This window comes from Fundulus heteroclitus, chromosome 13, assembly GCF_011125445.2.
Source record: "Fundulus heteroclitus isolate FHET01 chromosome 13, MU-UCD_Fhet_4.1, whole genome shotgun sequence".
Taxonomy (NCBI): domain Eukaryota; kingdom Metazoa; phylum Chordata; class Actinopteri; order Cyprinodontiformes; family Fundulidae; genus Fundulus; species Fundulus heteroclitus.
The window spans coordinates 20,766,536-20,790,039 of NC_046373.1; the positions used below are offsets into that span (position 1 = coordinate 20,766,536).

At 38.1% G+C, this 23,504-nt stretch overlaps 1 protein-coding gene across 2 annotated transcripts in view; it reads right to left on the reverse strand.

The window, feature by feature from the left end:
• The window catches only part of LOC118565229 (oxysterol-binding protein-related protein 10-like), a gene marked incomplete at its 3' end in the record, with an annotated part of 85,023 nt that overhangs the window by 23,190 nt on the left and 38,329 nt on the right, over positions 1-23,504 (reverse strand). The window contains 3 exon segments of one of the 2 annotated variants that reach the window (XM_036145339.1): positions 8,068-8,265; positions 18,672-18,740; positions 21,288-21,367. In XM_036145339.1, the coding sequence (XP_036001232.1) occupies positions 8,068-8,265; positions 18,672-18,740; positions 21,288-21,367 (347 nt within the window). 2 annotated transcript variants of the gene reach the window in all.

Genomic DNA, 23,504 nt, shown 5'->3' on the forward strand with positions numbered 1-23,504 from the left:
TCCACCTGGGCAACTGCAGATCCTGTTTCTGGGCATTAAATCTTTAATTGCAATGGCTGTGCCTTAATGCTGCCAGAATCTACATTTTTTAGAATTGTTGGTATTTTATTTTGAAGATCTTTCAACACCATGATGATTCCTATCAGCAGTGTGAGCTCACCACAAGTGTTTTTAAATTCCTCCACAGGGTGCCGGTTTATTCTGTCTCTAAGCTACTGGTCTAAGACAACAGTTCTGAATTCTTCCTCCTTCCTGGATAAATGGCCAGGAGATTGTAAACTTAAATTTCAGCTGAGGACTTTGCTATCACTATTTTCTTTCTTGTGTAGCTATTGTAGTTTGCATGATGCTCGAGTTTGAGATTTGTCCCAAATATAACGTCATCACTCGTCTGCAGGCTTCGACTGTTTTCTTGGCGACCTTTTTGTCAATTTGTTTACGCTGATGCTTGATTAAAATAATATGTCTTGACTTCAGACAAAGAAATAAGAATGATTATCTTGAACTACAAGCCTGAATGCTGTTGAAAAGGAACAACAGGAATGTCCATGTTTATTAGCCACAAGAACCGTGGACAATAAAGCTAGCTCTTTTCCATAAGTATGTGGAAAAACAACACATTTGTTTAAATTGCTTAATTATTTAAAAAAACTTTAATTGTATGTTTTTTTTAATTAGCTTGTTTTTTCACTACTATATAAGTATATGTAACAATCTATGTCCTTGCCACTGTCAGGCCAGAATTTCCCCATTGTGGGACAATGAAGAATTTTTAATATTTCAGCCAGCTGACCGGCAGTGTCCTAAACAGGTGGAGGAGGGACAGAGCTACAATACCCTATGCTTTAATAGAGAAATTATTTTGACACTCTGGGATATCTAAGATTTTAAACAACAGCAAAGCATTTGACGGAAAAGTTCTAACTGAACTTCAGAAAACCTCAATATACCTCAATACAGACAACATGGCCAAGTTTTTAACAACATAAACCAATAATGTAAGAGCTCTTTCTCTCTCTTCCTGCGATCACTCTGGTGCCGGTGTAAGGACTAAGTGCAGCTACATGCAGAAATTCCTGGCAGATCAGACCTAACATTTAGAGTGAATCTCTTTTTAAGGAGTAAAACTGTTACATTGCCTCTACAAATAAAAAAAACAACAGCTTTTCCAGTTTTCTTCAAGCTTTTCTGCATTGTATCAAGACTCTAATAGTCTAATATAACCGTAAAACAATGCCAGGTGTCATCCGATCACATGGAGGAAACGACCAGCTGCCAAAACTCTGAACTCATGAGCAGGAAATACCATTCACACCAGGGTAGCGAAGCCTGCACTCTAATAACAACATGGTTTCACTTCTATCCTCTTATCTCATTTCCTAAAGTACACATCCTAATTTGCTGTTCTCATCATCTTCTCAGATGGTGTTAGACGTTCTCACCATGAGCACAAAAGAAGATTACATAGAAGAGATCAATAGAAAGGCATTTATGAAAATGCTTCACTTGATTGTTATTTAAAAAAAAAAATCCCTTAACAGGGGTTCAACATAGTATTGATACAGTAACCCAATGTTTTACTGAAACAGAATACAGACCCTCGTTATTATTTTTCCAAATAATTAACAAGGAATGTTTTTTGACAATGTCTGCATATTTGTTTAAACATTTTTAACCATTTGATATTAGCATGTCAAACCAGCTTTAAACCCTGGTATCTCTATCATCTAAGCAACAATACAGAAGTTGTTTATGAAAAAACAAAGAACATCCAATAACTCAGTATCTTTCAGAACCTCCTTTAGCAGCATTAACTTAATGTTTGTTTTATGAGTCATTATGGAGATATTTTACCCCCTCTCCTGTTTCCATCATAGCTTAATTTCCTACCTGACCCAGTTTGAGCTGGAAAGATGGCCTCACATTTGAGAATATTCTGGCATATAGAGGACTCCATGTTGGACTCAATAATTGAAACGTTCCTACAAGCTGCAAAAGAAGCCTAAATCATGACTGTCTAACAGCGTGCAGCTGCTAGCGGGTATAAAGTGTTTGTACAGATAAGCTGTGCTTGGTTTTCACCAACACTGGATCTATTCATTACAAATAAAGGCCTATACTTTGATCGCATCTGTTAAAAGGACATTGTTCCAGAGGTTTGTCGGTAGTAAGGGGATGTCTCCTTCATTCTTATTTTCCAACAATCACCCATCATAACTCCTATTTTTACATTTAGGATCGTAGCTGAGGTCTATAGATTCTGAGACTTCCAGATTTCTCTGAGCAGTGGATCATTTGACCTTAAGGTGTGCTTGCTGCAGCATCCACTCCCAGGAAGAGTGGCAGCTGTTTTAAATGTCCTACACCTATATATAATCTCTCACTGTATAATGATTGGTGTCAAATTGACTGGAGATTGCCTTCATCACTTTAGGACACTACATTGATGGACATTAGAAATGACTTCTCTAAGATTACAGCAGATGTATATCCACCCTGACATGACCACAATCACCTGTTTGCTCTAGAGCAGCAAATGGCAAAAACTCCTGCTGTTGGAGAGGTGGTCAAACTGATAACGATTAGTTAATCAATTGTATTTGATCACAGCATCCGACTTCCACTTACCCTCTCAGATTCAATAAAAGCAGCAAGGAGGTTCTAGGTTATTTTTACACATGCTTGTTTCTTTTGTGGTGTAAATATTGACTGTTCAACCTGTCGTCGTTCTGGTCACATGTTTTAAAAAAAATATAGGACCAGATAAAAAACAGTTAAGCAAAATGCTTAAACCCCCATAATTAAAAAAGGTTGCACTTTCTTTCTCTATGCCTATACATCCGTTTATCCTACAGTAAAGCAAATTATTTTCTGCTCCTTTATGCTAATTTTTGGCAGTACTTAAAGGAGGAGTACGAAAAAGTTTTTTTTTTTTATGTGTAGGATCCAAATCCTGGGTTTTTCTGAGTTAAAATAGACACATTGGAACTTAAAGTTATTTGCAACAGTCAACATAAATCCAACTGACTTAAAGGAGCATTAAGAAACTTCATTATTTTATATAGAAAGAACTAAAAATAGTTTTGTGAAGAACTAAAGGTATATTTTTAAATGGACTATAGTTACACGTCTCTCTGTGTTGTTTTCCAATCTCTTATTTACATAGCCGGGCCGGCCATGCATGCAGGTACGTGCACGTGAACAGCTGCCACTCAGGGCTTACCCACTCCAGGGCCCATGAAATGCCACCGCCAGGCACAAAATGGCAGAGACCACGCCCATTGGATCAAAACGTTCTCTTGCTAACATCATTATAAAATTATAAGTTACTTAATTCTTCACTAGACAAGTTCCTCTGAAAGGTGATGCTATTTTGCTGTCAATATATCCTTTGCATTTATGCAAAAATGAGCCTACGAGTGAGAAGGGGGAATTTGTTGATGAGTGATGGCCTAAGCTAGAGAAAGGTGTGGCTTGATACATACCTTTTTTTGGTCTACATAGAGACCTCCACCTAGTGGTGAAACATTGCTTATTGCTTATTTAAAGTCAACAGTTAAATATAAACTTAAAGTGTCTTAGGGCCTTTACAGATATGCACATTTCTAATCATCTGAACACGTTGTTCTGCTGACCTGTAAGCTGCTGTCTATTCATTTATCAACAGGCTTTGCCCCACTAAATACAACTCAATGTAGAATTCCTATTGCAAAACAGCTTCTAGCACAGTTCCTATAAATGTGCAAACTAAACAGCATTTCCATCATGCTTCAGCTTTATGTGAACTGCGTTTCCAGTTGCGACATCATAAATCGAACTGAGCGTCCCCTGCTGTGAAATGCACGTGTGAACCGGAGCTGGTGAGAAAGTCCGGACCTCGTTCTCCACACACTCTCTGATCTCCAAATGTCACACCGGCTTAGCTGCTAAAGAACAGCAAACCAGTGAATCCTTCCAGAGCTCCTTCTGCAGACAGCGTTCAGGATCACTCTGTAGCCTTTAGCCTCCTGTGCGCGGTAATCTGTGTCAGGTATAGCCATTTACTGCTGTGAAACTCCATACAAGAGGATGACGTATATATCTGAATACTTATTGCTTCACAAACCACCTTTTGCAATATTAATATTGATATTGCAATGACAGCATAGTTACAATATATTCCACGGCCCGAAATCAAGCCATCCATTATGAACTGAGTTTAGATGCGTCAACCAAAAACACCCTTTGTCTACCATCAATGTAGCACTCTATCGCAATCCCCCTACCTTTCCAGAAAAACAAATTTGTACAGATATGTCAGGGGATAGGATGGTAAATTGGACAAGTTTACACTTGTGCCCCTTTCTTAAAATTCATTTAGAATGTCTTTAATCATAAAAAATAGCGGGAATAAACAGTCTGCATATGAATGAGAGTCTGTTCTAACCGGCTCATTTTACAGCCTGCTGAATTCACTGTTGTGTGTCTATTGACAGACCTTTTGCAAATTAAATGAGACGAATCTATTTAAAACAAGAAAATGTTGCCGCTTTTTATTTAAGCAGCGACCCTAAACAACAGCCAAGCTGCTGTCAGAAAGAGAGGAAGGACACTAAGGAAATTTAAGCTCAAAATTCAATCCATCAAACCTTACACACCAAAGTACTGCACAGGTCCACAAAACAAAAATAAAAACACAAAATAAGCAAGAAAATGTGAGATCTACAGTAGATCTGATAGAATAAGTGAAGGTAAAACAAATAAATGAATTCAATTACAACTCTTCTCAACTGGAAACAAAAGCAAAGCTAAAAGGATGAGTCTTTAAAAGAGATTTAAAATCATTCAAGCTGCATCCTTCCAGTGAGTAGAAGAGCATCTCACAGTTTGGGGGTTGTAACAGAGAAAGCTACATCTACCTGGGTCACAGGACAAATCCTAGGAACATCTAAAAGCAACAGGTTCCCTGACCTCAGAGTAATGCTTGGAAGATGCTTGTTTAAAAACCCCAATATTATATAGGAGTTGCCTGGTCGTTTAAACATTTAAAACACCAGGAGTAGAATTCTAAAAACACTCCTAAAATCCCAAAATGTACAGGTAGGACTGTGAGGTAGATAGGCTTTGATTTTAGTGATCACCCTCAGACAGTGCATTGACCTGTTTATGAAATTTAAAATGTATCAAACAAAAATACCCCAAAGAACCTGATAGCAGTAAAACATTGTCAGCATAGCAATAAAAAGACAAATCCCACTTTCTAAAAATAGACCCTAGAGGAAGCAGATAATGGGAGAAAAGAAGGGGTAAGATGGAGACCTGAGAAACGTCACAATTCATAGGAGCCTTGGGAAGAAAACCGACCCGGGTGGACAGAGAAGCTTATGCCTGACAAGTGGGAGCGTAATCAATTCAGGGCTGTGCCCTTCACTCCAACTAACTGCTACAGACGTGATACTACAACATGACGGTCCACCGTGTCAAAAGCAGCAGTTAGATCAAGAGAAATTAAAACAGCAGGGTCACCCTCGTCTGCAGTTTAAAGCAGATCATTTAAGTCTCTAAGTGCTGTTTGTGTGGTGTGACACGATTTAAAACCAGACTAAAATTTCTCAGTGACACACCAAACATAATGAGTGGGGGGGGGACACACTGAAAAAACAAGCACAAGCAGAGGTAAAATGTTTCATAAGCTTGAATTTAAAATGGAGCTGCTTGATATATAGAATCCTAAATGTCGTCACAATATCAGCGTATGCAAGATCGCGATCGCAAAGGAGTGCTTGGGGGTAATATTTGGTAGGATACTGTATTTAAAGTGTCACGTATTAATCATCTGCATGTAGATAATACATTTGTCAAGTTGAATGGGCTTTTACTGATGTTACTGCCTACACTTAATCCATATTTTTAATGGATGAGATGCCAATAGAGGATTAGTGGGGACATGGTGTAATGGTAAAAAAAAAAAGTTTCAGATAAAAGTGGGTTTATTTCAGGATCACAGTTGAAGCAATAGTTTCACATTTAAATATTGTCCTGATATAGTGTAGCCCGATTACAAAGGATTATGGTCCAAATTAAGAATTGTTTCCCTTGTGTACAATCCACATACTTATAGGAATATTTCTAGCAAAGATGTCCCCTTCAACTTGGCATTCTGTAATGTCAATCAAACAACTCTTATTTATGTAGCCCTTTATAACACCCTGAGATGACCAAAGTGCTGTACATAAAATAAACATTTGATGAAAAAAAAGCTAGTACAAAATAAAGTACAAAATATGACAGTGCTACTGAAGGTAAAAAGCAAATCTGAATAAATAGGTTTTAAGCCTAACTTTAAAAACGTCAGTCAGATGTGGTACGAATGTCAGGAGGCAATTTGCTCCAGAGCCTGGACACAGCAACTGAGAAGGCCCAATCACCCAAGCGTTTGACATTTTTTTTAAAAATGTATACGCCAGTAACTCACTCTGGTTGCATACAATGTTTTTCTGAAAGATTATCATGTCCTATTTGTTATTTTTGTCTTTTAAGCTTTGTTTTTGCTCCATTTGTTAGGAAATATAGCCTCTTCTGTGCATATTTACCATTATCACAACATGTGACCAGGGTACGTCACTGCGCATGCATGATGTGTCCTTTTTTGCTTTTGGTAGGAGTTGTAATTTTTGTCGATTTTGTTGAAGGAGGCTCAGGGTAGGACTCACTGTAACTTGAAATGGGAGTGGGTTGGGTTGGTCTTCGACCACGGCGACCTGTCGGTTTTCTGCGAGGCATTACAGCACAGTCGGCCAGTAGATGGCGCCACGTCTGTTTATGTCAGCTCATCGCACCCATTGCTGGGGTTCTATTTACGCTCAAAAAGGACTATCAAAACATTATCTGGATGGACCCATGGAGTATATAGTCTTATTTTATCATAATCAACAGGATTTTGGTATTTTTAGTATAGGCATATAACGTGGCTATATACCTTTAAGGCACTAGTTGGGTTTCAAACCCACAAGAGTTCAGACAGATATGGAGGGGTAAGAGCATTAAAGGCTTTAAAAACAAATAGCTAATTTTTTAAATCAATCCTAAAAGATGCCAGTGGAGAGAAAAAAGGACTGGAGTGATGTGCTGTCATTGGAGAATGTTGGTTAAAACTCGGGCGGCAGCATTTTGAACCAATTGAAGATGGTTGATTGAGGTCTGGGAGACACAGACATAGAGTGCGTTTTAATAACCAATTCCCAAGCTAATAAACGCATGAATAGTTTTCTCAAGTTCGATATGATTAAAAAAAAAGGTTTAACCTTTGTTAGAAGACGTAACTGATAAAAGCTAGCCCTGACCACACACAGCTTGTCAGATCTCAAACTGCTGTCAAAGATGACTCCAAAGTTGTTCAGAGGTGCTTTAGATTTAGAGGGTAGAAATTGTAAATAAGAATAGGCACAAGCACCAATCAACAGATACTCTTATCTTCATTCAACAGAAGAAAAATTTCCCCTAACCACATCTTAATGTCAGTATTTGGTTGTGCCTGGCTATAATAGATCCCAGTGAGAACAACAACGGACCTAGGATGGAGCGTTGGGGCACACCGCAAAAAAAAAAAAACGAAAGAGAGGGGCAACAGGAGAGGACAAATCACCGATCATTACAGAAAAACGTCTATGTGACCGGAACAATTCAAACCATTGCAGTGCACTACCCCGAATACCAACATACTTATTAAACCTGAGTAATGAGTAATGTAATAAACTTTTGTTCAAACTGTAATCTACTTATTGTCAAATTTATTTCCATGTTGGAACTCTAAAATCTTATATATCCAGCCTTTAGTTTAGTATGTCAAAGTATAATTGGAAGAAATATGAACTATATCAAAACAGGAATTGCAGAAGAGATAGAAGAAAAACAACCAAATGCCAGAAAACACTTGTGTTGATGGGTTAAGTGAAGAACAACTTGCTCAGTTTGCGGGTCAAACTTTTTATCCACCAGATCTTTTGTTTTCAACTGCCTTTATGCCTTTCTATCTTTAAAAACACGCCTTTAAATGTGCTTAGCCTTTTTTTTGCCTTAGTCACCCACCTCCTTGACCTCCAGCAGCTGTCCTGGATACTGACTCTTAGCCCGTCGAGCTGCAGCTGGAGACTTGTGGTGGGTGATGCTGACGATGTTGCTGGGTGAGGCCGAGTGGCCCTGGTGCCTCTGGGAACTTGGGGATGAAGATGGAGTTAGGTGGGGGAGGAGGGAGAAGCTACGTGTCCGACCAGATGAAGAGGGTCCCTGGGGGAGGAGGAGGGGGAGATGGGAGACGACACAGGGAGGGAGAGAGTGAGTAGTGTAGGAATTTGTGTGTTTCAGGAAGCTTTGAATAACTTTAAAGTTTCAGGTCTAATTTTCCAACCTACAGCAGTTTAGACAAAAAAAAAAAAAACATTGCCCCTAAACATAGTGGAGGGAAACCCCTTTCTGCTCACATTTCTATGCGTACAAACGTGTCCCTCAGGCGCTAAAAGTTTGGGGATTAAAAATTACACCATTTCATTGTTCTCTGATAAGTAAAGAATATGCAAGGCCAAATGGCCGAGGGCCTTTGATATGATACAGCTATTTTGGTTGGATAAAAAGCATTTTAAAAAGCACCCAGCAAACTGCGTTATATTTCATTTACATTCGCCCCCCCCCCCCGCCTGTTTCCTGAGGATGTACAAAGCATCAGGTGGCAGCTGATGGGAGAGCTTCCTTCAAACAGAAAAGGACTCAAGGAAAAGTAGGCATGAGAGCAGTAACAGTGTCAGAAGCACTGGGTTTAAACCAACTACACTGCAAAAACAGATCTAAAAATAAGTAAAATGTTCTTAAAGTTAGTGTATTTGTACTTGATTTGAGCAGGTAAATAAGATTATTTGCCAATGGAATGAGTATTTTGACCCCTAATATAAGATAATTAGACATCCTGCACTTGAAATAAGATGATGGAGATGAGTTGTTCCTATTTTAAGTGCAAAAATCTTATTCCATTGGCAAATCATCTTATTTACCTGCTCAAATCAAGGACAAGTGCATTCATTTTAAGAACATTTTACTTATTTTAAGTTCTGTTTTTGCAGTGTATCCACTGGTATAACATAACCAGCCAGTACTTATTGCAGTGTTTTTAAATTATATGCACAACTGTATTCTATATATGCACAGAATGAAGCTTTTTGTTTTGGTCTCTCGCTGCACTGAAGTCACATAACATCCTTCACTCGGACGCGTCGGCCTCTTCCCCTCTGCGATCGTTTCATCCTCAGTTGGCTGACCTCTGCGCTCACAGAGGCAGCAGAAGTCAGATCGCTATCTTGTCTGCTCTTTCTTTACTGTCCATTAGTTTACAGCAGCACACCGAGAACAAGGCACCATAGATTTATCCCTAAGAGAAGCACAGGGGGTCTGGTCACTGCAGCGGTGAAAAACACCACAGATCAAATTAACAACCCCCACCCCAGAGCACCGTCGCTGGGAGGGAAAACAACAAGCCTTTGTTTTGAAGAGAAGCTGCTCGCTCTGAAAGAACAACCAGCAGATTAAACGCATGGACACATGGTCGGAACATGCAGAGCCCTCCATTTTTTAGTGCCATCCCTGGTCGAGATGTGTAAAAAGATAAATAAAAATAAATTCAGCTTATATTGCAGTACCACAGGCGTGAGCAAGCTGTACAATCTGAAGAGCTATTTTTGCTTTTACTCCTATGAAGCGTGACAAGAGCTGCGAAATCTACAGGACCGTTGGGGGGGAGATAACTTGTCAACTTGTTTCCACACACACAGTGCTGCCAAAACTATTTGCTCACCCGTGCAAATCATTGAGTTCAGATGTTTCGATCACTTCCATGACCACAGGACCTAGGCTTGCTCTCAGCACTTCAGTGAATTCCAGCATGGTACTGTAAAAGGAGGTCGCCTGTACAATAAGTCCAGTGGAAACTGTCTCAGTAGCTAGTGGCAATAGAACAAAGTGGAAGTGATTGGAAACGACAGCGACTCAGTCACGATATGGGAGACCATGTAAATCACAGAGAACAGTCAGCGGACGCTAGGTGGTACGGAAGTGGCCAAGAGTCAGCAGCTGCAGACCTCCAGAACAGTGCATAGGGAGCTTTAAAGGAATGGTTTTCTCTGGCTGAGCAGTTGCATCCAAGCCTCATGTCACCAAGGGCAGTGCAAAGGGATGCAGTGGTGTAAAGCACAATGCCACTGGACTCTATAGCAATGGAGGCAAGTGACAAATCCCTCATTTTCTGGCAATCCTATGGGGGAGTCTGGGTTTGGCAGCTGCCAGGAGAACGGCCTGAATGCATTCTATCAACAGTGAAGTTCGGTGGAGAGAGGATTATGGTGTGGAGATGTATTTCAGGAGTTGGGCTCGGCCCCCTTTACCAAAAGGTTTCCGTGCTCCTAACCTTGCAGGAACAGTTTGTGGATGACCGAATCCCGTTTGAACAGGGCTGCTTGCTGGTGTCCAAAGGAAGGTCCACAAAGACATGGAAACAGGATAATGATCGAAAACTTGACCAAATTAAAACCCAGAAATGGCTCAGCAGAGATAAAAAAAAAAAAAAAAAAAAAAATCAATCCTCTACCAGAACAAAAACCCGTTTGTTGAGCCAAGGAGAACACAAGACGGACTCCAACCCCGTGAAATATTACAAGATTAAACCAAGTGCTCTCCTATTGGCAAAAGGTGGTTTATAAAACTACAATAAAATCTACAGTAAGATTACTAATAATTGTGATGTCTGCATTTGTTTACAGTTACTACTTAACACAAACATTTTTCTCCAGATAAAGACACTCTAATAGTAATACTAACAATTGGTAATATTTCTAACATTTCCATTGTAGGTTTATGCTACTCCTATAAAACGTACATTTACTTTCAGGCTTTTAAAACATCTTTACCAGGTATTCATTTTATTCTATTCAGATGGACCAAAAATAAATAAACAAGATTATGTTAGAATGGATGTGGGTATGCATTTCTTTGGATTGATGCACTCACACTTGAAAGGATGAGTCAGGGAAGGATATGAGCTAAAAGGGTGGGCTTTTGTTGCATTGTGAAAGACAAGCTGTGAAAGAGCCGATAAGAGACGGCTTTTTTTTCCCCCCCTCTAAAACTCTCACAGAACCACCAAGAATATCAGTATATAAATAAACGGGAAAGTAGAACATGTAAAACTAGACGAGGAACTAATTAAACTCCATATCAACTCAGCCTTAAAGCTCATTAAATCTAGAAACAATTGCAGCTCTTCTTTCAGTCCAGATGCTTACCGGATTAAATTGAAAATATAACAATAATAACCCTGTGCTCTCTCTCCAACTTCGGGTTCCCGATTACTCCCCGTCAGTTTCAGCTCCCTGTAAATAAAGTCAAAATTTTAATCACTTCACAGGTGCTCCGGCGTCACACAACGGTGGGTGGATGTGTCCCCTGGGTGAGGCAGGAGGGGTAAACAACATTCGGCTGCAGACGTCTCCTTTCCTGCACCACATGAAGCATTTACCTTTTAACTTCCTGAGTTTTAATGTTTCGCCCACAGTGTAAGTGAGCGTTCCTAGGTTGCAAACAGTCTCCCTGCAGTATGGAAGCTGAAGGTAAACTGGCTGTAAAGGGGAATGTTTTTTGGACGGCTAATTGTTTTATAAGTTTAAAAGACACAGAGGAGAGTGGCAATTAGTAAAACAAATAACCAATGAGTACTGCGATAGACCGGCGACCTGTCCAGGGTGAACACCGCCTCTCGCCCATTGACAGCAGGAGATAGGCACCAGCAACCTTCAGAACCCCAACAAGGGATAGACGTGTTAGAAAATGGAGGGATGTAACCAAAGAGTAAAGGTTTATGGTCAGACTAGAGATCTGTCCTGAGTGGATGTTTAATCCGACTGAGAGAGCGTTGAAGTTGCAAGAGGTTTACAACTATAGATGCACCTCAATAAATTATTGCAATGTACAAAATATGCCATCCATCCTTCCTATATATAAAAGTAAATCCTTTTTTTTTTTTGTCCAATCCGATTAATCAGTTTCCTTCCCTTTCTCTTTCATATAAAAAACATATTGCTGAAATTATTTTTAAAAACGTACTTTTATTTCAATAATCTTGCCTGGGCAATTCAAAGTGCAGTTTCCTATGAGCTTTAAAACAAGATGGCAGCCCTGCCATAGTAAATCATGAAAATATAACAAAATGTTTGCTTCTAGTGTAATGTTCTGTTTTTGGTTTTGGTTTAGTGTTTGATTATGTTGCTTCTCTCATGTTTTTGGGTTTATTTCCTTTGTAGATTCTGTCTTGTTTTAGGGTTTTGTTTAGTCTGTGTATTGTTCTAAGTAGTCCGGTCTTTGTGTTAGTTCTTATTCTGTGCTTAGAGTTTATTCTCGGTCTTAGTTTTATCCTTCTGTCAGTCCCGTTATTGTTTCCACCTGCCTGTGGTTAATTAATTCCCTCCACTCACCTGTTTCTCTGCTTATTTAAGTCTCACTCCCTCCTCAGTTATCTGTCGGTACGTCATACTCTCATGCTTATGCACCTGTTCCTCCATCTTTTCAATCTCTGTTTTTGGTAAGAGCTCCCAGCACCTTGTTTCTGTTTTTGGATAACCTGTTCTGTTTGTTTTTGCCCAGTCAGTCCGCCTGTTCCCGTCAAGTGTGTCTGGATGTTTGCCTTACCCTTGTTTTTGGATCTTGTTTTTGTTCATCGGCCCTTCAATAAACCCAGTTAAAGAAATCACAGTGTTTTTGGCTAAAGATCGGGTTCTGTTTCATACCATTCATCACAGCTAGTTTTATTACACATCTAAGAACAGACTTCATTTAATTTGTGTATCTTCACACCAACTTTAAAATAAAGGTCAATTTAATAAATTACATTGCCTCATCTTAGGATAAAAAGATTTCCTTTCTGGAGTATTTTGACAATATATTTTCCTAAACATGTATTCAACATTGCATGCTGTTGCCAAAACGATTTCCCCTTTTGGGACTGATACAGTTAAAAGTTTCATGGAAGCCCAGGAGAGTGGATTGACAAAAATAAAGAAAGAAATAAATCTCTATTTTCCAAAATTGAATATGAGTAGTTGCAAATTCAAATGCATTGATAAAATAGATTTATCACCCAGCCATAGTTGCTTATGGTAATTATACCTATTATAAAACCTCAATATTAAGTTGTTCAGAGAATTAGAATATTACACAAGACATCAACAAAAAACACACATTAAACACAGAAGTGTTGTTACTGTGAAGAAGACGGCTGTTTGCTTGCAGCTCTGCAGCAGCCTGTCACCGACGCCCTCCCTAAGGAGCGTGAGCCACAAAAGGGCAGAGCTGAAGAGGCTGACTGTTTAAAGGGCTGTAAGCAAGCAAATTATTGGGAAGTTTGGTTGAAGGGAAAGTGGGTTAAAACAAGGACACAAGCAAGAAGGATAAGTGCAGCCAGGAGAGAACTGCAACAAAATCCACTGAAAAGACTGGATATCACTGACTCCAGCTACATTCACCAGAGGAAATGTCAGAAGCATCTTATCTGTGCTAAGGACAAAGAGGATCTTCAACACACTTAAAATGCAGAATTATGTCATTAGCAGGACTCTGACCTGCAGGCAGGCGACTTAAATCAGTAATTTGATTCAGTCGCGTTGGTCATGGTACTAAAAGTTGCAGGACAATGGGGGGTGAAGATGATGAGGTAAAAAAAATGCTTTCTGAAGGATAAAAATCAAGTGTGTTAGCCAGATCTATGTTGTTGCAATGCACTTTAGTGCAACGTTTCATATACGCATTAAAAGGCAATAGTTCACCAGTATTGCACGACATCACAGGGTAGTTCCTGGTGTACCTTTGGATCCATAAAATCAGACCACAATTCAACATTTTTGGTCTTAAAAAAAAAAAAAAAAAAAAAAAAAAAAAATCGCAGTTTAAGCTTCCTATTAGTTTTACAGGAATAATAGAGAATTTGAGTATTTTTCAGTCTTAAACAAGGGCAACAAGACAGATAATATAGTGTTTAGCATAAATGTGTTTGTAAGTGGAGCTCAGATTTTGAGAACTTTTAATGTTTTTTAAATGACAAATCTGAAGTGAGCGTGGCTTACCTTGATGTCATTTAACTCTGTTCGGGGACAGATTTATGCACAGTTTTTTATTCATTTATTTTTTAACAGGCAAACTTTGATATTTCATGCAGATGGACGCATGGAACACTGTATTTTCCCTTTAGGTGAGTGTGTTTGGTCAGCACCCACATGCAGACAGTTTTTGTGGTGATTTTGGTGATGATGCATCTTTGAACCCAACTATGAACATCCGCTTTGTTCTTATATGCAAGAGTATAGGCTAAAACCTTAACATTAAGACTGATAGATTAAACTGCTGGGTTTTTCCACCCCAATTTTATTTATATGAGGAGAAGAGGACAAATGCAAAGATGATATGAGAAGCTGTAGCTGATGGCCATCTTGCAGGTAAGCACACCATAGAAAACGAGCACAACAGTTCTCTAATTTAAATTAATAAAGATTTTGTCAGATAAATTCGTTTTCTAAAGAGTCATGCAGACTTTAGTATTGTATTTCTCTAACGGCCAAAATTATAAATATAATTAAAGCCATCTGAATTTGTTTTTGGAGCTCTAGTTATTTTAAAAAAATGTACTTTGGGGGAGTGTTTCTGCCCGTTTTCCGAGTCCACCTCAGTTTCTGGCCTCTATTATGTATTACTGTGAGATTTTGGCCATCTACAAAAGTAGCATAAAAGATATGCTTTTTAGTCCAGATTCTTAGCATGTTTCTGATTTAAAAAAATAACTAAAGTTTGTGAATGACAGCAGCAGCTCAGTGAATCAAATGGAAAAGAGAATAAAATGGATGTGAGGCAATCCCATAATCCATGTGATAATTTGTAAATTACATGATAACTCATAAAATTATATTTTTTCAGCAAATTCAGACAAGAAAAACATATAACTTAACAAGAACTAATTAATGTAGAAACATGAATGTTTAGGTGTTGAACTATAAACATGAATTTAATCATTTTAAATAAGGCTGAACTGCAGTCACAACTTGTCCGTTGCTAAAGAATGAATAGATACAACTCTGCAAATAGTTGATCCGACTATTTGCTACAATCCTACAATCTTGACCTAGACACCAAAAAGATAAATCTGAGATTTGCCAGCCTGACATTGGTATACTGCAAAAAAAAAAAAAAACCTAATCTTAATATTTCAAACTGTACCATAACCACAGTCCACATGCTATAAATTGTTGATATCCCATGCTGTCAAAGTCAACAATATGATGTTAGTTCACAATACAGTTAATTGAAGTAGCGCAAGCAACATAGTAAAGATTATTAATATTTATTATTCAAACAACAAACTGACAACATAACATTCATTACCTGAAATAATAAAGTACCTGTTCAAACAGAAACATGTTTACCAGTTCACTTTAGCTTGACTTCGCCTCCTTTATGTCTCTGTGTCCAGTTTAAGTGAACTTTAAATTCACCGACTGGTTAATCAGGCAGCTAATCAGCTTTGTGAAGCACAGCTGTTCTCCCAGCCTGGCTCAGCAGCAGCAGCAGCAAAAAGCACACTGATCAGGACGTGTTTGCATTCGCTCTGACCCGACAACACAAACATAAAGCCCTCTTGAAAATGTCAGAGTGGGGATTTGTGCTAATGTAAACTAAGCAAGTAATAATGGATGGGTTTTATTTAGCAGTTTCAGGCAAAGACAGAAATCCGGTTTCCTTTTTTTTCTAGTGGGGGAGGGCAATAAATGTAGCAGCAGCAGTCACAGCAAAATTTAATGTCATAAAATGTACAGATGAAACTAACTGTATACTGAGTAATTGGTAGCTAACCTGGTTTAAATTGTGTGGCCAAATGTATTTATTGATCATGTTAATAGTAATAATTATTACAATTCACCATCATAACCACACATCACCAGAGGATCATTATTACCATTGTATTAAATATCCAGCCAAGTAATTTAGCAATAATCAAAAACTGAACATTTTGTGTGCTTTTGCCGTTTTTCCACTCTTTCTGCTGTAACTTGCAGCTCTCTCCATTCTCTCCTCGCTCAGACGTCACACAGTGTTTAGCCGCTTCCTCCTGCGTTACACGGCAGTCTGTCACGGCGTTCAACCGAAGTAATCAGGTGAACAAAAGTGGTCTTCATTGCAAATGTTAATGCGCTTCATTTTATTGAGAAGTGGAAGTAAAGAAAATGTGAGATATGTCTTTTATTTTAGATAACTGCTCGATGGAGGTCAGTTATTTACGGTAAATGGTCCCCACTCTGAAGCCCTTTACACTACAGTCTAGGGCTGGACGATATATATATAAAAAAAAAACATATTGATTAAATAGAAATCATATTGATCGACATCGATAATTATCCAGAAATTCTAAACATATATTTTAAGTGCAGCCCTGGCCATTTTATGCTGTTGCTTAGAGACCTATTTTTAGATACAGAACACACAAACACCGAATTCAAACTTTACACTTTATTCAACCAACTTTTTACCAAATCTGCAAGCTTTAAAATAATAAAAAAAAAAAACACACAGCTCTCTGAACTCTTTGAAGGGGACGGCGCTTGGTGATGAAGCATTCCTGGGTCTGAGTTTGTGATTGGTTGGGAAGACGTAATGACTGTAATATTAACCAACATGGTCAGAATGCAAAAGGAAGGAAAACTGTTATTCTATTACTACTTTTTATTGACCCTTTTTTTCTATTATTGAGATACGTCTATCGATCGTTATATATTGTTATTGAATTATCGTCCAGCCCTACTACAGTCAGCCATTCACACCTTGACGGTGGTGAGCTATGTTAGTAGCCACAGCTGCCCTGGGGCAGGCTGACAGGAGCGAGGCTGCCATACAATCGGTGCCTCTGGGCCCTCTGATCACCTTTTGCAGGTGTTAGCTGTTGCTACAATTAACCAAGAAAGAAGGTAAGTATCCCAATTTTCTTTACAAATAAAATCTGAAAAATTTGGAATTTAATTGCTCCCACTTTACTCTCATGCCCCTAAGTAAAAAAAAAATGGTGTAACCAGTTCCTACAGACTCCTACAGACCTAATTAATAAAAAAAGGTGTGCCAGTGTGTAACTTAATCCCACTATAAATCCAGCTGTTCTGTGAAGGCATCACTATTCGCTCACTAATGTTAGCAAACATTAGTGAGCAAATTGCGTCATGAAGACCTCGGTTATAAAACAATATCTTGAGCTCCAAACACCTCACTGGATCACTGTTAAATCCAAAACCTACCAAGACATGGCCGTCCAGCTAAAACACCATGCCTGGCAAAGAGAGAATTCATAAGGGAGTCCTGGTATCGCTGGAGAGTCTGCAAAGATTCACAGCTCAGCTTAGAGAATCAGCAGACAGGACAACTATCAGTCATTTACTCCCTGACTAATGACGGTACAGGAGTGTTAACGATGCAATCTCTGTTAAATGGAAGCTATTAGAAATTCCAGGTAATGTTTACCAGAAGAATAAAAAATAACTGAACTACTGTGCCTTCATGGTGGTGGCAACGTCATGGCTTAGGAAAGCTGGAAAGATATAAGATGGATGGAGCTACATACAGGGCAATGTTGGAAGAAAACCTGTTACAGGCTGCAAAACACTTGACACAAGCGTGGCGGTAAAGCTTAGTGCAACAACACCAAACATACAACCAGAATGGTAATGCAATGGTTTAGATCAAAGCATATTAATGTATTAGGATGGTCCAATCAAAGTTCAGACCGAAATTTAATTAAGAATTTGTGCTAAGATTTGAAAATGGATGTTCACAGAAACTGTCTAAATGAGTTTGATCTATTCTTGTAAAACCCATTTTACACTCGAGATGTCAGACTTGCAGCTGTAACAGCGACGATTTACCAAAGAACTGACTCAAACGCATGGGACACACTTCAGATTTAAATATGAAAAAAATAATAATTTTAAACCACGTTTAATTTTCCTTCTACCTTACAATTATGCACAACTTGAACTGACAAACAGTAGAAAATCCGACAGCCCTTCCATGCAGTTTTTCATGACTACTCAGAGGGAAGATAAACCGGTTTCCCCTTTTCTTGCAATAAACAAATCCTGCTACACAGATTCTCTGCCAAACAGGTCTGTTATCGCGAAGTTAGCCCAGCCTCCGCTGCCGGCTGCCTCATCAGCAAAGTAGATGTGATAACAATCTTGGTGGCATTGCAGCTCAGGGAAAGATTAGCCCATGGTGGCGGCTACATTCAGGACAGCTGCAGCCGTGGAAATGTCCCACAGTCACCGAACAGGAACAGAACAGCAACCTGTCTCTGCTAGGCAAGGGGGGGCGGGGGGGGGGGGGGGGGGGGCTGCCTCTCCACTTCATTCACTTTTCTTCACTCCAATTTTCTTTCTTCTTTTGATTACTTTTCTTAACACTGCCGAACAGACTAATTCGACTTCTCCATAGCTCCAGCTATGCTGCAGTTTGATGTGCTGAAGAGGAATATGCGGAACAATAGAGCCGCCAGCGAGGCAGCGCGGCGAGTCTGGAGTGGTAATTGTTTCACGGGGAAGCGATGAAGAAGAAAGCTTGCGTTTGAAACTCACCAGGACATCTTGTCCTCCTCCTGCTCGGTCAACACTCAGGTGTTCATCTGAGCTCTTCAGCTTCCTGACCTGAAAGAGAATTATAGATAACTCTAGGATGAACATTTTTTATATATATAAATGACAGCATTTCCACACAGTTACTTTAAAAAAGTAATAACCATCAAATGATACGATAATCTTAACCGTCTAACTTTTTCCACAAATGCTCCACTGTGCAATCACAGTCTTTAATGTATGTTATTGTTATTTTAAATGATAGACCAAAACACGATTTTGGACATCCTTGAGAAGTGGAGGGAAAATGGTACATGGTTTAATTTTTTGTTTTTTGACAACTAAAAATCTGAAAAGTGTGGCATGCATTTGTATTCAGTTCCTTAAGACTCCACTTTATAGAACGACAACAGCTTGTTTATTAAAAAACTAATTTGAAACCAATTTAATCTTATGGTATTTGAGATTATGATTATTTAGCCTGATAAATGCCTCTTAGAAATATCAGACTGATTTTACGGGAAAGAATTTCTCTCCTACGTTTTATTTATTTATTTATTTTTTTTGTAGTCAGTGTGTCTCCTATGTTAAAATGATCAGGACACATTTTAGTAATTTGAATTCTCCTATCAAGCCAAACAAGGAATTTACGTAATGTTGTCAACCAGTTATTGTCTCTTGATGGTAATTTGATCAATATGTCCAAACTAAGAAGGTTAGTGTCAAATCCAGAACTTTTTGATTTTAGAGCAATTATCTTGTCTAGTCTACTGTAATGCACTTTTCACATGTATCAATAAAAAAGCCTTTTACTCTCCTTCAGTTGGTCCAAAATTCTCTAGCAAAGCGGTTACAGTAATGAAACATTTGAATTAAAAACCATAGGGTTATTAAAAACCCACCCTCCTGTGAAACGTTATGTTTGCCTCCAAGAACCCGACTCAGCCGTCCATGGTGAAAAGAATAAGCTATGATTTTTTACATAAAGAAAGACAATGTTAATACTAAAACTTTGCAAAATAAGTAATAAATGTCAAACTTTTTCTCACTTCCATGCATCACAGGATTTCACACAGTCACAACAGTGGAGCTCCAGCAGGAGCTCAATAACAAAGCTTCGGTCTCCATTGGATCAGTCAAATGGGGTTCCATCCCACAGAGACAATGTTAGCACACAGATATATAAGGAACCTTAATTATCCACTGCAGCCTATATTAAAAATACCCATGCTGAAATATTAATCCATGAAGCCTTACTGTATGTGTGTAAAAAAGCAAAGTTATACCCCAGCTGGTGGTGTAATTGCTCATCTTTTGCCTTGAGCTCCAACCCATTAGCTGTTAGAACATGTTATACATTGTAATTTAAAATATTTGTGTAAATGCTGAAAATATTTTGCGTTTCTAATATAGGGTTATCATATCATGGGAAAATTATTTAAATATTTTATTTTTATTAAGTTTTTTTGTCTTATTAATTTTCCGATCATATTTCATTTTCTTTCATTTAATCATATTTCTCATGCTCCTTTAGACGGATGCTCGTATCGAGAAAGTCAGCAGCACATAATTAATTTGGAAGCATTATTGTACTCGCTGTCTGCAGAGACTTGGCATTTCTCTGGATGACTTTTATCAAAGTCTGGAACTGCCGTTTAGTTCGCTCTGATGAGCGCTCGCCAGGGGACGAAAACCGAAAGGACTCAGGAGAGAAGCTCTGCTGAAGCTTTGTTTTTAATGCTTAAACACAATATATTTGAAGTGAAAAAGTGCTTTTCATTGGTACATTTTTATTTTAAATCCATTCCTGGTTTATTGCCACACATCACCTAAACACACCAGTTAAACGTTGCACCTTCAACCTCAAATCATCTTCAACAGGACAACTGAAAGCGTGGCATTAAATTTCTCTGGGTGATTATATTACATTTAAAAAAAAGTTTTTGCTCTTGTTCTTAAATTTGAATTTCTAAATTACTTACTATTTTCAGAATTGTAATACTGTAATTTAGTATGCCTTGTATTGTTCTGCACCAATTCTTAAATGTGTGCAATCAGGTTTCTCTTGTAAAAGAGAACTTGTCTCAATGAGACTACCTGTATGAATAAAGGATTTAATATTAATAAACATTTTCATTATTCCAGGATATAAAAACAGTTTATCAAATGGGGGAAAAAAATAATATTTGCCTTGCTAAATTCAACATAAAATATGATATTAAGAAGAATTATATCTGCAAACACCACACTTCTGTGTTAATTTAAATGGTTAGTCTCACCGTCTATAATCTGAAAATTTAAGAAACCTAAACTAAGAACATATTTAGATAGTAGGTGAAGTCAAATTTATCTTATTCTTATAGCCAAAACGCTGTGTGTTTCCGGCTGTTTGGACATAATGAGGAGGCTGGCAGTCTGTGTTTGTGCCTTTATGGTAGCAAAGGAAAATGGTCACATTTAAAAACAGACAGAAGGAGACTGCAATTGCCCAGATAAATGTCAAGACTTCCCGCTTTTTCTCTTCCTCATAAACAGAGACCCAGAGCTCCAACCCAACCAGCATTATGTTAATAATCCTCTGTGTAATGTACTGTGGAGAGCGCAGTGGGTGGTTTTTACCTTGGCACTGCTGTCAGAGTGGCGTCTGGCACAAGCTTGGAGCTGATTGATCCAGAACTGCTGCTCCTTAGCGTCAGACGCTGCAAAAAGCAGAGAAACAAAATTACTCCGACTCATCCTGAACACTCAAAACATTAGGTATCCTTTACCAACCCTTATGGGAGTTCAGCTCGAGGTCGGTGTGCAGCAATAAGAAAGTCGTCTTCCTTAAGATGGCTACCATTCGGTTTTTATTGCTTCAGTTGCAACGGTTTAACTTTGAAATTAAATTGAGCCCCAAACAGCAGCTGGAAGAGCTAAATTCTTCCACTGATGTGGGTTTGTTTTAAAATAGAAATGTGGAGGAATTTATAAATATCTAAAGAGATGGTTAAAAAAAAGGAACACACACCCTTTTATCCCCATATCAGGACATAGGCAAATTTATCTGAATTTATCTTACCAGCTTCTGCAATTATTTAAATATAAACCAAAGAAAACATATTTAACATGGTCTCTCTTTTTTAAAAAAAACAACACAATGTTAAAATGGGAAGGTTGTGTCTGAAGAATTAAGTACATTCTTGCTGATTCCAATATAAGTTCAGTGGGAAAATGGCAGCCATTAATTCTTAATCTAGCAAGTGTCAAGAAAAGCAGGAGTTTTTTTTGGCCGTTTGCTGCTCTGAAGCATACAGTTCTGGCTTTAGAGAATTGATGTATTCTGCACATAAATCTGGGAAGGTTTTTAAGGTCAAACAATCTCAAGGCCTTCCATCAGAGAAGGATTATTTACAAGCTGCAATCTTCCCAGAAGTGGGAATTCTCCCAGCGCTTGTTGATACTAAGGGTGATTCGAGAAGCTACTGAACGATGGGGTGTACTTAGTTTTAGTACATATAGCTTTCCTTTATCTCGTTCATGTTTGATAAATCATGACATTGTGTAATCTGCCTTCAAATTTTCATTAAAATAATTTTAGAATCTGGTAAAGACCAGCTCATTCTTATTGTTTTCTTAAGTATGAAATCCTAAAATTAAAGACTGTGTGCTTTCTTTTCACCTTTATTGTACAGGTATACTTTCAGAAAACAGTGGCCGTGTAATGACGTGTTTCTTCCTGGGTAAAAGTTAAAAGAAAAACTGTTTTCTTAGTCTTGCTTGGGTGCTTCATTAATTAAGTAAACCAACATTGTAATTCTAGGTGATTTATCAAATTTACATAATTTAGATATTATAACAGCATGTTACCAAAAGACAATTATGACCCACATTTTGTACAGCACAAACAAACAAAACAATAGTTGAGTGTTCTCAAATCAAATACATGTAAGTTATAATATTCATTAATGCTCTCTTTGTAATGCTGTTGGAGCCATACAGAGGAAAATATCTACTGATAAAGAAACAATATGTTGTCAACATCCCCTTTAATTGGTGGGTTTCATTTGAAATTGTAAGTAAAGACACAAAAAGGAAGATCATAAAATCCAATTAGCTTCAGTTAACAAAACTGCTAGACTGGATTAATTATCAAACCGCAAGCTGATATCTGTGCATCATCAGCTCAAACTAATCAAAAACAGCATAGCTAACTAAGTTAACCATCTCCTATGGTTAACTTAGTTATGGTTTGGTCTAGTAGTATGTTTTCTGTTTTTACTAGGGAGTCTCGACGGTGAACAATCCTTAATCCATGTATTAACTTTATCTCAAACCCTCCATCCTTCCCTAACAGAATAGACTGAACTCCAAAGGCCTCAATAAGACAGACAATCAGTCACTCAGAGCCAGATCATTACTCTATTACATGCAGACTTTATCCCTGAATACTTAGAGCTGAGGAAGACAGTAAAATCAAGCCATCCCGATGAAAATCGTGTCCTCTTCAGGGCAAAATGTAGAATAAATTCTTCAAATCTCATTTCACTTATTAATTATTGGAGAGAAATGCCTTAGATAGATAAGGGAAGCACTATTTAGAGGTCAGGTCAAGCTGAAACCATAACAACCATAACCATAACAAAACCATAACAAAAAAAACTAAGATATTCAATTTAAATTATATACAGTATAAACACTTTAAAGTAACTTATTTCTTTATACTTCTCCAGAATTTCCTGGAATATTTACTAAAGTGGTCTTAAGTCCTGATGTCCTGAAGGTCTTTCAAGGTTGTTCAAAGCCAGATAATGTTTAATCAGTTTAAGAGTTTTAACTTACAGATATCAAATGCAT